Raw genomic sequence first — 16853 nt, forward strand, 5'->3', positions numbered from 1 at the left:
AAAAATATATGAATTCTTTACAGACGAATGGGAAAACTGATAGATCTCGGGGAAGATCAGTTTGGATTCCGTAGAAATATCGGAACACATGAGGCAATACTGACCCTACGACTTATCTTAGAAGCTAGATTAAGGAAAGGCAAAACTACGTTTCTAGCATTTGTAGACTTAGAGAAAGCTTTTGACAATGTTGACTGGAATACTCTCTTTCAAATTCTGAAGGTGGCAGGGGTAAAATACAAGGAGCGAAAAGCTATTTACAATTTGTACAGAAACCAGATGGCAGTTATAAGAGTCGAGGGACATCAAAGGGAAGCAGTGGTTGGGAAGGGAGTGAGACAGGGTTGTAGTCTCTCCCGATATTATTCAATCTGTATATTGAGCAAGCAGTGAAGGAAACAAAAGAAAAATTCCGAGTAGGTATTAAAATCCATGGAGAAGAAATAAAAACTTTGAGGTTCGCCGATGACATTGTAATTCTGTCAGAGACAGCAAAGGACTTGGAAGAGCAGTTGAACGGAATGGATAGTGTGTTGAAAAGAGGATATAAGATGAACATCAACAAAAGCAAAACAAGGATGATGGAATGTAGTCGAATTAAGTCGGGTGATGTTGAGGAAATTAGATTAGGAAATGAGACACTTAAAGTAGTAAAGGAGTTTTGCTATTTGGGGACCAAAATAACTGATGATGGTCGAAGTAGAGAGGATATAAAAAGTAAACTGGCAATGGCAAGGAAAGCATTTCTGAAGAAGAAAAATTTGTTAACATCGAGAATAGATTTAAATGTCAGGAAGTCGTTTCTGAAAGTATTTGTATGGAGTGTAGCCATGTATGGAAGTGAAACATGGACGATAAATAGTTTGGACAAGAAGAGAATAGAAGCTTTCGAAATGTGGTGCTACAGAAGAATGCTGAAGATTAGATGGGTAGATCACATAACTAATGAGGAAGTACTGAATAGGATTGGGGAGAAGAGAAGTTTGTGGCACAACTTGACTAGAAGAAGGGATCGGTTGGTAGGACATGTTGTGAGGCATCAAGGGATCACCAATTTAGTATTGGAGGGCAGCGTGGAGGGTTAAAATCGTAGAGGGAGACCAAGAGATGAATACACGAAGCAGATTCAGAAGGATGTAGGTTGCCGTAGGTACTGGGAGATGAAGAAGCTTGCACAGAATAGAGTAGCATGGAGAGCTGCATCAAACCAGTCTCAGGACTGAAGACCACAACAACAACATCTGAATGGTGCGAAAAGTGGCAGTTGACCCTAAATAACGAAAAGTGTGAGGTCATCCACATGAGTGCTAAAAGGAACTCGTTAAACTTGGGTTACACGATAAATCAGTCTCATCTAAAAGCCGTAAATTCAACTAAATACCTAGGTATTACAATTACGAACAAATTAAATTGGAAAGAACACATAGAAAATGTTGTGGGGAAGGCTAACCAAAGGCTGCGTTTTATTGGCAGGACACTTAGAAAATGTAACAGACCTACTAAGGAGACTGCATACACTACGTTTGTCCGTCCTCTTTTAGAGTATTGCTGCGCGGCATGGGATCCTTACCAGGTAGGACTGACGCAGTATATCGAAAAAGTTCAAAGATGGGCAGCACATTTTGTATTATCGCGAAATATGGGAGAGAGTGTCAGAGAAATGATACAGGATTTGGGCTGGAAATCATTAAAAGAAAGGCGTTTTTCGTTGTGACGGAATCTTCTCACGAAATTCCGATCACCAAATTTCTCCTCCGAATGCGAAAATATTTTTTTGACACCGGCCTACATAGAGCGGAACGATCACCGCGATAAAATAAGGGAAATCGGAGCTCGCACGGAAAGATATAGGTGTTCATTCTTTCCGCGCGCAATACGAGTTGGAATAATAGAGAATTGTGAAGGCGGTTGGATGAACCCTCTCCCAGGCACTTAAATGTGATTTGCAGAGCATCCATGTAGATGTATCATCTACACTAGTAAGACGGGGGAGACGTATTGTAAACTTCTTAGTTTTGAATATACTGACTGCACAACTCAATGACAAGAAGCACAGAGGAAAATGTGACAGTGAGATCCGGTGGCGGAAGTGTATTTTATGTATCTCGACCACTCGGAGAGATAAGGCGGAATAGGACGAGAAACAGCGATAAGCGGTTTCGACAGAGCGGCTCGGTCTCGCACTAGATAGAGTCGCACATTCTCAGTGAGGTCCACACCATTTCAGCGACAGAAGAGGTAAGAGAACTCTGCGCGCACGCAGAAAGCTAGTTTATATACAAAAAATCCGTAACTCTGTAACTGCGAACAAGGTTCTTCTATAACATTTGATTTCAACATATTGATAAAAAAAAAATTGTCTACGATCAAGGTGAAGTGCTCGACGTTGCATTCTTTTATTTACGTTTCTTTGTTTTTCTTCGCTACAAGAAAATGTATGTCATCCTTAACGTGAGAATGCAAACTTCTGTGCCGACACTGTGATTGCTTACATTATTCCCATCACTTGCCCGCCTACACTGCTTTACGACGGGCTGAAAACGACGCATGCAGGGGTTAAAGGGTCACCACGAGTGGCTGGGGCCACATAGCATTCCTTGCAGCTGCTCCAGAGAACCCAGAGAAAGATTACTATAACGAAAACGGCGATCTAGTTGGCCAGCAAATGTTCATCGCGGCCAATCTCCGAAAAAAATGTTTGTTGCGACAGATACGCACGGGGCTCTGAAACCATGAGCGTATACTTTCAACCATTTGCACACTACTTCCTGCCGTTGTTCAAATGGTTCAAATGGCTCTGAGGACTGTGGGACTCAACTGCTGAGGTCATTAGTCCCCTAGAACTTAGAACTAGTTAAACCTAACTAACCTAAGGACATCACAAACATCCATGCCCGAGGCAGGATTCGAACCTGCGACCGTAGCGGTTTTGCGGTTCCAGACCGCAGCGCCTGCCGTTGTAATGGTGCCGTGATCTATATCCTTACCTGCGAGCTACCAGCAGCATGCGCCATCAATCGAGTCTTAGCTTCTAGAACTTCCTGCCCACGCCTTTTCCGGCAGCCAGGGCCCTGCGAGGTTGCTAGGCAGTACCGAGTGCGCTCAGTCAGTGGTGAGATGGAGTCGGTCGAGTTAGCGTATCCGAAAGAACATTCACCACTTTGATCCTGCAACCACTATGAATCAAGACACAAAGGAATTAAAAGACATTAGGTACCAAACACTGAAGAGCCAAAGAATCTCGTACACCGGCCTAATATCGTGTAGGGCCCCGGCGAGGACGCAGAAGTGCCACAGCACGACGTGCCATGCACTCTATAAATGTCTGAAGTCGTACTGGAGGGAATCGACACCATAACTCCTGCAGGGCTGTTCATAAATCCGTAACAGTACGAGGGAGTGGAGATCTCTTCTGAACAGCACGTTGCAAGTTATTCCAGATATGCTCAATAATGTTCATGTCTGGGAAGACTTGTGGCCAGCGGAAGTGTTCAAATTCAGAAGAGCGTTCTTGGAGCCACTCTGTAGCAATTATGGAAGTGTGGGGTGTTGCATTGTCGTGTTGGAATTGCCCAAATCCGTCGGTTTGCACAACGGACATGAATGGATGCAAGTGATCAGACAGGATGCTTACGTACGTATCACCTGCCAGAGTCGTATCTAGATGTATCAGGGGTCCCATATCACTCCGTCTGCACACACCCCACACCATTACGGAGCTCCCACCAGCTTGAACAGTCCCCTGCTGACATGCAGGGTCCATGGATTCATGAGGTTGTCTCCATGCCGGCACAAGTCAATCCGCACGATACAATTTGAAACGAGACTCGACCGACCAGACAACATGTTTCCAGTAATCAACAGTCCACTGTCGGCGGGCCCAGGCGAGGCGTAAAGCGCTATGTCGTACAGTCATCAAGGGTACACGAGTGGGCCTTCAGCTCCAAAAGTCCATATCGATGACATTTCGTTGAATGGTTCGCACACTGACACTTGTTGATGTCCCAGCACTGAGATCTGCAGAGATTTGCGGAAGAGTTGCACTTCTGTCACATTGAATGATTCTGTTCAGCCGTCGTTGGTCCCGTTCTTGCAGGATCCTTTTCTGGCCGCAGCTTTGCCGTAGATTTGACGTTTTACCGGTTTCCTGATATTCACGGTACACTCGTGAAATGGTCGTACGGAAAAACCCCCACTTCTATCTCGGAGATATCGACACGTTACGACACTATAACGACACGTTCAAACTCACTTAAATCTTGGTAAGCTGCCACTGAAGCAGTTGTAACCAATGTAACAACTGTGTCAGACACTGCATAGGGATTGCTAACCGCAGCGCCGTATTCTGCCTGTTTACATAACTATGTATTTGAATACGAATGCCTATACCATTTTCTTTGGCGCTTCAGTGTATATCAATGCTGCAAGTTAGAAATTTGTGCCGTATGAGGGTGCGAACTTGGTGTGCATCTGCACTGAAGGAATAATTCGCCATCATCGCCGTAATTATGTATGTGGTGACTGTTCAAATGGTTCAAATGGCTCCGAGCACTATGGGACTTAACTGCTGAGGTCATCAGTCCCCTAGAACTTAGAACTATTTAAACCTAACTAACCTAAGGACATCACACACATCCATGCCCGAGGCCGGATTCGAAACGGCGACCGTAGCGGTCACGCGGTTCCAGACTGTAGTGCCTAGAACCGCTCGGCCACCCCAGCCGGCGGTGGCTGTTCTCTCAGACAGACGCACACCAAGTTCGAACTCTTAAGGGAACCAGCGAGATGCGGCATGTTATGAGGCTAATGAACAGAGACACTACATCAGAAATGTGTGGTATAAAGTTGAGAATTTGGGTCTGATGGGAGGCGTGCTAGGGTAGTGCGTGTGGTTGTATTGACCACTGTGATCGGATTGTGTATTGGTCAGCGCATCTGCAGAGAAAGCAGGAGACACTGATTCGAATCAGGGGTGACAGAAATTTTGTAACTTGTCCATTGATATAAATCAATTGCAACTAGTAGCTGAAATTTAGCCGACAAAAATGCTACTGGTTAGAAATTTAGAATTTTTTTGAGTCATCAGTTTCTAACTTGCTTGATCGGCCCGCAACGATTTCTTCTCTTGTGCCAACCTCTTCATCTCGGAGTAGCACTTGCAGCCTATGTCCTCAATTATTTGCTGGCTGTATTCCGATCTGTCTTCCTGTTCCATTTTTGCCCTCTACAGTTCCCTCTGGTACCATGGAAGTCATTCCCTGATGTCTTAAGACATGTTCTGTCATCCTGTCCCTTCTCCTTGTCGGTGTTTTCCACATATTCCTTTGCTCTCCAATTCTGCGCAGCACCTCCTCATTCCTCACCTTATCATCAACCTAATTTTCAACACGACATTTGAAATGCTTCGATTCTTTTCTGTTCCGGTTTTTTCACAGTCTAAGTTTCATTACCATACAATTGTGTGCTCCAAACATTCTCAGAAATTTCTTTCTCAAATTAAGGCCTATGCTTGATACTATCAGACTTCTCTTCGCCAGGAATGTCCTTTTTGCCAGTGCTAGTCTGCTTCTAATGTCCTCCTTGCTCCGTCCGTCATTGGTTATTTTGCTGCCTAGGTAGCAGAATTGCCTAACTTCATCTACTTCGTGACCATCAATCCTAATGTTAAATTTCTCGCTCTTCTCATTTCTGATACTTCTCATTACTTTCGTCTTTCTTCGGTTTACACTCAGTCCATATTCCGTAGTCATTATACCGTTCATTCCATTCAGCAGATCACGTAATTCTTCTTCACTTTCACTCAGGATAGCAATGTTAGCGGTCAATCGTATCATTTATATCTATTCACCTTGAATTTTAATTCCACTGCTGAACCTTTCTTTTATTTCCGTCATTGCTTCACGACATACCAGATTTAACGGTAGGGACGGAAGACTACATCTCTGTCTTACACCTTTTTAGTCAGAGCATTTCATTCTTAATCGTCCACTCTTATTATTCCCTCTTGGCTCTTGTACATATTGTATATTACCCGTCTTTCCCTATAACTTACTCCTATTTTTCTCAGAATTTTGAACATCTTAGACCATTTAATATCGTCGAACGCTTTTTCCAAGTTGACAAATCATATAAAAGTTTCTTTATTTTTCTTTAGTCTTCCTTCCATTATCATCTGCAACGTCAGAACTGCCTTCCTGGTGCCTTTACCTTTCCTAAAGCCAAACTGATCGTCATTTCACACATCCTCAATTTTCTGTTCCATTCTTTTGCATACTATTCTTGTCAGCAACTTGGATGCATGAGCTGTCAAGCTGATTGTGTGACAGTTCTCACACTTGTCAGCTCTCGCAGTCTTCGGAATTGTGTAGACGATATTTTTCCTAAAGTCAGATGGTATGTCGCCAGGCTCATTCATTCTACACACCAACGTGAATAATCGTTTTGTTGCCACTTCCTCAGTGACTTTAGAAATTCTGATGGAATGTTACCTATCTCTTCTTCCTTATTTGATATTAGATCCTCCAAAGCTCTTGAAACGTCCCCTAGAAAAATTATTGAGTTACTGTGCTGATAAATCTCTTACATTATTTGATTTTCAAACAGCTGAGCAAAACTGAACGTACTCAGACATTTCGCTCATTACTTATTCTGATCAACACTACACTGACACACAATATTTTTTTTGCGCAACGCAGTCTGACTTTCAATAATCCCTACAAAAGAATGGCCCTGACTAACATTAACCTATACCTTTCACAAATCACTTACCTCACACAAATCTTCGCTACTCAAGCTACTGCAATACAGCGAGCGCCACTACTGCCAGCTAAATAAAAGACTCAAACTACTGAAGGCACGAACTACTAATAGGCATAGTTAGCAAATGAAAGATTTTGATAGAGAACAAACAATGTATTTACCTCAATAGTGTTCAAAAATCATAATATATATATCAGTTCATGATATCCAGTCTTACAAATTTACTGTCTGTGACCAGATCATCCGCTCTCAAAAATCCGCCATCTCTCTCCCTACATCCGTCACTGCTGGCGGCTCACCTCCAACTGCGCAACGCTACACGCTGTTAACAGCCAACTGCCCAACACTACAATAGCGAACAACAATGCAAAACAGCCACAGACTGCACGCAGCACAGCCAGTGATTTTCATACAGAGCGCTACGTGGCGTTACCAATGAGAAAACCTAAACAGCCTACTTACTTTGCCCCCTTGTTCCCCACAAAAAATTTTAGAAATTGTTTTGGTCACTGCCCAATACATATTTGTTAAAAAAATTTCACAATTACAATAACAAAGAAAGCAAATGCACACACTTATTGATACAGTGTTGGTCAAAAGCTAAAATTTTCTCACAGTCCATAAAGACAGCCCTGATCGTTCATCACAGTAAAATTGCAGTGTGTTTCTCAAAGTCTGAGCATTTAAAGAAAATGCACACGGAAGTAGTGGATTTCCATGCAGTCTTGAAAAAGTAGTGTTGTCCTTCCAACGGAAAGACATTGCTGACTCTTGACATCCAGACAGGTAATGGGCCACAACAGAGCAAACCCACAGAAGAGTCAGTCGAAGTTGAAGAATATTGGTAGGTAGGTCATCACAGAGCAGACCCACTGTAGTCCTGGTAGAGTGTATGGTATTGGTGGGCCACCAGAGGTGCAGACCCACTGCAGTCAATGTAGAAATAATGGTACTGGTGAGTCATCAAAGGTGTAGACCCACTGTAGTCCTTGTAGAAATAATGGTATTAGTGGGTCATCAAAGATGCAGACCCACTACAGTCCTTGTAGAGATGGCCAGCAGCCATCTGTTGCGACTGTGCAGGTGCACAATCACCATCGAAGAGTCTTGCGGACAATATAGCAAGTTCATAAACCACCACTTGTGCACGCACAAAGTTTTTGGAATTGTCCTTAGAAGTCTTGCAGACATTATAGCAAGTCCATAAACCACCACTTGTACACTCACAAAGTTTTTGAAATTGTCCTTAGAACCAGCAGTGCTGTTAACCAGTCCCTTGCTGAATTATTAGCACACGTCCAAACACTAACAGTCCCAACTTCTCACATATTTTGCATATACTATGACCATCAGAAATTTGATGAACTGGTGTCAATTACAGTTTATAACATGAGAATACAGTAACAAAGGTACAAAATGCATTATTAAAGAACATAACAATACAGATAAATGTGTAGTAGTACAGGCTTTACAAAAGAATAGAAATAAACAGATACATCAGTGTTACAGGAATTATGACATAAGTGAATATATAAAATAATAGACATTTCGCTCTTTACCTATTCTGATCAACACTACACTGACACACAATATTTTTTAGCGCAACGCAATCTGACTTTCAATAATCCCTACAAAAGAATGGCCCCGACTAACATTAACCTATACCTTTCACAAATCACTTACCTCACACAAATCTTCGTTACTCAAGCTACTGCAATACAGCGAGCGCCACTACTGCCAGCTAAATAAAAGACTCAAACTACTGAAGGCACTAACTACTGATAGGCATAGGTAGCAAATGAAAGATTTTGATAGAGAACAAACAATGTATTTACCTTAATAGTGTTCAAAAGTCATAATATATATAGCAGTTCATGGCATCCAGTCTTATAAATTTACTGTCTCTGATGGACACACGTCCACATCATCCGCTCTCAAAACTCCACCATCTCTCTCCCCACATCCATCACTGCTGGCGGCTCACCTCCAACTGCGCAACGCTACGCGCTGTTAACAGCCAACTGCCCAACACTACAATAGCGAACAACAATGCGAAAAGCCACAGACTGCACACAGCACAGCCAGTGATTTTCATACAGAGCGCTACGTGGCGTTACCAATGAGAAAACCTAAACAGCCTACTTACACTCTCTTAATTTGTGATTCTAATACTGATTCCCCTATCTCTTCTAAATCGACTCCTGCTTCTTCTTCTATCACATCAGCCACATCTTCATCATCATAGACCCTTAAATGTACTCTTTCTACCTGTCCGCTCTCTTGTTTGTATTGCAGTGGAATTCCCGTTACACTCTTAATTGTACCATCCTTGGTTCTATTTTTACTTTCCTATATTCTATGTCAATCCCTCCGACAATCATTTCTTTTCCGATTTCTTCATATTTTTCTCGCAGCCATTTCGTCTTAGCTTCCCTGCACTTCCAGTTTATTTCATTTCTTAGCAACTTGTATTTATGTTTTCCTGAATATCCCTGAACATTTTTGTACCTCCTTCTACCATCGATCAGCTAAAGTATTACTACTACTGTTACCCATGGTTTCTTAGCAGTTACTTTCTTTGTACTTATATTTTTCTTTCCAACTTCTGTGATTGCCTTTTTCAGAGATGTCCATTCCTCTTCAACTGTACTGTCTACTGAGCTATGCTTTATTCTTGTATCTATAGCCTTAGAGAGCTTAAAGCATATGTCGTCATTCCTTAATACTCACGTACCCCACTTCTCTGCGTATCGATTCTTTCTGACTAATCTCTTAAACTTCAGTCTACTCTTCATCTCTACTAAATTGTAATCTGAGTCTATACCTGCTCCTGGGTACGCCTTACAATCCAGTATCTGATTTCAAAAGCTCTGTCTGGCCATGAGGTAATCGAACTGAAACCTTCCCGCATCACCCGGTCTTTTCCAAGTGTATCTTCTCCTCTTGTGATTCTTGAACAGAGTATTCGCTGTTACGAGCTGAAATTTATTATAGAATTCAATCAGTTTTTCTCCTCTCTCATTCCTCGTCCCAAGCCAATATTCTCTTCTAACCATTTCGTCTATTCCTTCCCCTACAACTGAGTTCCAGTTCCCCATGACTATTAGATTTTCGTCTCCCTTTTCGTACTGTGTTACCTTTTCAATATCCTCATACCGAGGGAGGTGGTGCAGTGGCTAGCACACTGGACTCGCATTCGGGAGGACGACGGTTCAACCCCGCGTCCAGCCATCCTGATTTAGGTTTTCCGTGATTTCCCTAAATCGCTTCAGGTAAATGCTGGGATGGTTCCTTTGAAAGGGCACAGCCGACTTCCTTCCTCTTCCTTCCCTAATCCGATGATACCGATGACCTCACTGTCTGGTTTCCACCCCCAAAAAACAACAAAACAACAATATCCTCATATACTTTCTCTATCTTTTTAACTTCAGCTTGCGAAGTCGCCTTGTATTCCTGAACTATGGTTGTCTGTGTTGGTTTGATGTCTTTTCTTTTGAGAACCACCCTATCACTGAGCTGTGCACAGTAACACACTCTCTGCCATACCTTTTATTCACAACAAATACTACACCCGTCATCCAGTTTTCTGCAGCTGTACTGGGATCGCTGGCAGACAGGCCTTCTACAACTTGCAGCCACCCTCTCTGTCCATACTGTCTGGGCGCTGAATTATTTGAATAGCCTCTCTTACCTACCGCTGCTTCATTCATTGCTGCCTAACGAGCACACAGGCTTGATGAAATTATTTGCTGTATTGCCCCACTGTCGAACAATCGACAATGCTATGCGACTTGTTTACACCACTATTTCCTAAACGCAGTTATTGGCAGACACCATGTTCCCTTCTCGAAATTATCAATAGAGATTTCCCCACTCACTTCCTAGTCTTCGCAAGGTTTTGCTAAACTATATTCTTCCACCTACGACCTGGTTAACTGTGACTAACGAATTTTCAAATAAATTCATGTTTTTTAATATATAACAGAGTAACAAAGTGGCTAAATAGTTGAGTAGTTTCTTTGTTCCACGCTGGAAACATGTACAGAAATATAGCTGTTCAGTATTAATGAAATACAATTTCTTCTTTTCATTCAGTTTTATTTTTTGGTTGCCGATTTCTAAGCTAGGCAGATTCTAGCTGTCTTGATGTGACTCGTGAATCAAACTTGATCCACAAACGTGTGCTGCCTTATAGAAACCAACTGTGTACTTTCCCAAACTGCATCTATCAACTTGTCTAGCGAAGTGATATAATTATACATGGTGATACAAAATTAACATTACAGGCTTCTAGGTAGGACTGTAGAAAAGACTTAGTAGATGAACTTTTGAAAAAAAATCCGTATCCGGAAAAGAGCCATGTGGATATAAAATCAGTTTGAGGATCGGATCACTTTCAAACCTACCGCTCCACGATATACATACAGCGGAGGTAATGAGCTCTGACATGTGTGGTGTAGAAGCTGATTGCATGAGCAGTGTTTCGAGTACCTGTCCTCGAGTTCTCTTCTACGTGACGAAGGACTTCCTCTTCAAACTCTAGAATTCAGCGTGTCCGTGGAGCACCACAGCCAACCCTCCTAGTTCCGAACTTCCTGGCAGTTGTTGTTGATGTCGGTAATGTACATGATGACATAATTACAACAAGGACTGACGACGGCGTCCTCTTCCCAGCCTACAGTGAAGTCTGAAATTTGAAAGTGAACCGATCTCCAAACTTATTTTATATCCACATGCTACATTTCCGAACATAGGTTCTTTATCATAACCTCTATGACCCCTGGAAACCCGTAAAAAGAATTTTTAAACACCTTGTAACTGTTGGACAATCTTCAGACAAATGGTTTAAATAAAGCGATGTGAATGGCAACTGAAGGAAATTGTCTGTAGTTAGTGGGCACGCAGTGGTGGACTGATGACCTCACATGTTAAGTCCCATAGTGCTTAGAGCCATTTGAACCATTTTTGATGACCAAACAACAACATTCACAAAATATCTTAGAAATATCAAAACGGGTACATACACTGAGGTCAAAAACTTGTGGGATAGCGACACGCACATATACAGAGGACGGTAGCATCGCGTACACAAGGCAGGGATGTCATTTGTATTCAAGCGATTCACGTGAAAAGGTTTCCGGCGTGATTATGGCAGCACGATGGGAATTTAACAGACCTTGAAGGCGGAATGGTAGACAGAATGGCAGTTCGACCTCGATGCTTGGGACATTCCATTTCGGTAGTCGGTAGGGAATTCAATATCCCGAGGTCCACAGTGTCAAGAGTGCGCCCACAATACCAAATTTCAGGCCTTACCACTCACCACAGACAACGCAGTGGTCGACGGCCTCCACTTAACTACCGAGAGCAGCGGTGTCAGTGCTAACAGACAAGCAACACTACGTGAAATAAGCGCAGAAATCAGCGTGCGACGTACGACGAACGTATCCGTTACGACAGTGCGGCGAACTTTGGCGTTAATGGGCTATAGCAGTAGACGACAGACGCGAGTGCCTTTGCTAACAGCATTACATCGCCTACAGCACTTTTCCTGGGCTCGTGATCCTATTGGTTGGGCCATAGACGACTGGAAAACCGTGGCCTGGTCACACGAGTCCCGATTGCAGTTAGTAAGAGGTGATGGTAGAGTATGAGGCTCAGACACCACGATGCCGTGGACTCAAGTTGTCAACAAGGCACTGTGCAAGCTGGTGGTGATGATGAAGGTGTGGCTTGTGTTTACATGGAATGGACTGAGTCCCCTGCTCCAACTGACTGGAAATGGTTGTCAGTTTTTGATGTTCCTGTGCAACAGTCAGGAAATATTTTTTAATGGAACACACCGCTATTTGACTGTTTTATTGTTTATATAAGTAGAACACAGGTTTCGGCCTGTTATGTCATTTTCAAGTATTTGCTAAGAATAAAAATTACATACAGTAAGACCAAGTAAAATTTTAAAAAATGTAAAATGTCTTAAACAATGAATATAAACTGATGTATGATTATGGAACATATATACTAGCATTTTATGTCTTTAACATAACTGCAGGACACTTAACATGTTGTCAAGCTCAAAGTTGGCCATACATTAAGAAAAATATTTACTCCCCACGAAATGCCAGATTTAAAATAACCATCTTGTAACAGATAGGTAAATAATCGTGGGAGCACGTCATTTTTAGTAAAAACAGGCTTACGTTGGTAAATAAAAGATGAGCAAGTCCTTAAAACGTCATGATAGCGACATCAAAGAGTAGGAGTAATAAAAATGGTTCAAATGGTTCTGAGCACTATGCGACTTAACTCCTGAGGTCATCAGTCGCCTAGAACTTAGAACTAATTAAACCTAACTAACCTAAGGACATCACACACATCCATGCCCGAGGCAGGATTCGAACCTGCGACCGTAGCGGTCACGCGGTTCCAGACTGAAGCGCCTTTAACCGCACGGCCACACCGGCCGGCTAGGAGTAATAGAACAACTGTATACTGACAAAGTGTCATAGATATTTGACTTTTAATATTAAATATCTTCAGACTATATATAATTATCTTTAGGTGGCACTGTGTGCAATCGTCTTTGCAATAAACATATATACACAATATCGTCAACAACGGTAAGTGAACCTACATTACGTTGGATGAGGAACTAAAGTCTGAAAGGAACAAAATGTAATAAAATTCTAAGACAGTGAATCACATATAAGAATATAGTTAAGTGCCATTGATAATACGAAAGGTAACAATAGGAGGTAAAAACGCGGGGTGAGTGGGGGCATAAATGGACCTGGCTGAAGAGGGATGGGAAAGAGACAGGAATATACATTGTTAGGCAAAGACGTATAAAATCAAGAAAATTAAGACGATTAACAGTGTAATTAAGAGAGAGAGATAGGATTGTAACAAATACAGGGGGGGGGTGGGGGGGTGGGCGCGGAAATGTCAAAGGACAATAGCGAGATGGAGAGGTAGGAAAAACAGTACTAGAGGTACTAAGAGATGGGAAGGGGGATTGAATAAAATGACAGTAGGGATATGAGTGAATACTTGATTAAATGTTGAAGCAGGAAAAACCAAAATGAGAGTGAAGAGATGGGAGAAAATTTGGTTAGTGGATGGGGAGTGGGGTGGGGTGTGTGGGGGGAGGGGGGGCATGAAACTTCATCGGACCTAACCACAGGTGAGTGATTGAAGGCTCAATGTGTGCATGTCCGAGGGGGGGGGGGGGAGTGACACGAGACTGTGATATATAGGAACAAACAAAGCATTGAGGAATAGGGGTGGGGTGGCTGGGTGGGGGAAGGATAGTGATCCAATAGATTAGGTTGGTATAGTAATGCTAGCAGGGTGGAGAGCAGGGGATTAGAATGTGGGAGAGAGACCGGAAGACAAGGGGAGGGAGGGGGGATTTGGGAGGAGATAGGGCTGTGGGATGGGTGGGTAGTCCAAGATAGAAAACATGAGATTGCAGCCACAGTGCAATATTTATGAAATGTAGTAAGAGTAGGGAAATACGTAGTAATCATAACAAGCTTAAGGAATGTAAAAATGCAATACACTTGTATAAAATAGAGTATTTCTCCTTAGTAGGAAAAAGCGTAATGAAAGCTACTTTTGTGATACACAGCATAAATAGATTAGTGTATGTGTATGACCTATCTTAATCACAATAGATACAGATCTTATTCAGGTTACCTCCCATTTGGAAAGCGTTGCACTCAGCGACTGTTATATTGACTTGTAAACTATAGATTGCAGCAATCAGTCGTCCTTGCTTAAATTTTGTTATACAGATCTAGATTTCAGCTAGAAGCTAGCTATTCTCAATGCTAAGAATACAAGAAGTACATAGTCAGATGATGTCATAAAAAGTTACAAGTAATGGCTTAACTCATATGGTTTGTATATTACATATTGTTAGAGACTGTCCTGTGGAAGAACACCATGAATGTTATTATTGTGGTTACCGGTAATACTGTTAGGCCATGGATATTCGCTTTTCCAAAGTCGTGGGACAAAAGTTTTCATCTAATCTGTGTTACTTTCTTCACCTGGCATTGGTACAAATAGGAAAGTGTTCATTGGAACAAAAGAGCTGTAGGCAAAGTAATTCAAAATGATAATAACCTCTTTATTAACTGGTACAAGTAATGGAGTTACCCCTTTTTATAAAGTTGCTACCAGCTAATAAGTAGGTTATGGCCATTTTTATATCAGTATCGCTACAATACTTGTACAGTCACAAAATTTCTTCTTCTACGACAAATTTTCTTTTTTGTTTCAGATGGTGACAGAGAGAAGGAGGCTGCAATGGGGTCTACTAATTCTTTTCTTCCACAACGTCTTACTTAGTGTTACCTGCTTTTCAACTGCTCGTACAGTACACGAAGCACTAGAGAGCAAAATTATAATTTGCTCGCAGAACACAGACTGTCACGTAGTTGCTTCGGTGTCGGTTCCAGTTGAAAACGATCCTCCAAACGAAGTACCGAGTGCCATTCAAGACACAAACAGCCTAAAAAATATAACACTTCCTCTGTACGACACTAAAGGAGCGATTCTGTCACCACAAACCACCAAGATAAATGTTGCTAACATCCCCAAGTCCATTACTATCCTCTACAACAAGAAAAAAGTAATGAACTTGTTCGCAGATTCGTCTATTGACACATTAGTCGATTTCGTCATAGACATGGTGAAACAGGAGATAACGAAGAGAGGAAAGAGCCAAATACAGATACCTGACATTCATGAGACATTTCGTAAGAGAGTTGGTCCTTTAAAGGTTAAAGGAACATTCGATGCCGAAAAGGGTTGGTTCAAATCTTTGTCGTCTTTATATCGCTCTGAGGGTATCTCTGTTTCGAAAACTGGCAGCATTCTGACAGTGACAGCTGGAGTAGGCCTAAAAGTAATGGTACTCGGTTATGACCAGTACAAGGCAAGGTTTGAGCATATTGGCCCTAAGGGACATATCAAGGGAGAAGTGGACCACAATGCAGTTGAAGTCAAGCTGACTGTGGACCTCAGTGGCTCACACTGTAAGATAGCACTGGCAGGTCTTAGATTTAAGCAACTCAGTAAACTTAAGATTCATTTAAGTGGTCTCGGTAAGTTGAGTTGGATATTCTCAAAGGTAGTTACTTGGATAACCAACAAATTCAAAGGCAAGATCATAGATAGTGCAGAGAGAAAGTTATCTGAAAATTTGGAAACGGTGCTTGGACGAATACATTGTTACAGTAGTAAAAGAAATAGTTTCCTGTGACAAACAGAAATGTCTACTGTTTTAATTACAAACATAAATCGAAGTAGACACTTACAGAAGTAGGTTGATGGTAGATCTTCAGATGTGAGCTCCGCATAGCAGAAACGTTTAATGAAACACATATTTTACAGTTTATTAAAATTATTTATATCAGAAGGTTGATATTGCTGCATGTGTGCAACAGAATATAAAGCGTCTTAGTAAAAAATGTTAATGTATTCAATGAAATAACATTAAATTTTTCTTCAACAGCTGATGCAAGTACTTACAAGTAAAGTGTTCTAAAGAAATAACACATGCTGTAAAAAATATGTTAATCTCTTCCAGAACTACTTTAACAGAATATTTCACACATACTTGTATTTGAAATGTGATGGTTTCTTGAGTGCATGTGTGTATAATGTAAATCATAAATTATTTAGTTATTTCTAGTTTTGTAATAAATTTATAAATATCACAGAATGTTAACGTTTAAAGTAAGTACACTGTCAAGTATGAACACACAACAGAATGATTTTTCACAAGGTGGTGATGAAGCCACGATTCCCACACATTTTCATCCAGAGCTTGTGCCTATCCTTACCTTTTACAGCCACAGCTGTAAATGTAGCTTTCTGGAATCAAGCTGCATTGTTGGGAAAGAGCAGGAGTTTCCATATATAACATTCCCCAGATGCGGTGACAAGGTGGCTACTGAGGAAAACTACTCACATTAAAACTATCCTTGTGGAAGCAGGCAGTACAGATAGCGGCTGCGACATAAATGCTGAAAGTACTGGAGAAACAATATTGGTCAGTATTGTGTATCTTGGATGGTTCATCA

General features: G+C 41.7%; 1 protein-coding gene across 1 annotated transcript; it reads left to right on the plus strand.

Moving 5' to 3' along the window:
• The first annotated feature begins 2142 nt into the window (after positions 1-2142).
• On the plus strand, positions 2143-16078 carry LOC126455470 (uncharacterized). Its single transcript, XM_050091223.1, has 2 exons — positions 2143-2238; positions 15047-16078. The coding sequence occupies exon 2, from the start codon at positions 15047-15049 to the stop codon at positions 16028-16030; it is 984 nt and encodes a 327-aa protein (XP_049947180.1). The 5' UTR covers positions 2143-2238; the 3' UTR covers positions 16031-16078.
• Positions 16079-16853: the final 775 nt, after the last annotated feature.

Source organism: Schistocerca serialis, chromosome 2, assembly GCF_023864345.2.
Source record: "Schistocerca serialis cubense isolate TAMUIC-IGC-003099 chromosome 2, iqSchSeri2.2, whole genome shotgun sequence".
Taxonomy (NCBI): Eukaryota; Metazoa; Arthropoda; class Insecta; order Orthoptera; family Acrididae; genus Schistocerca; species Schistocerca serialis.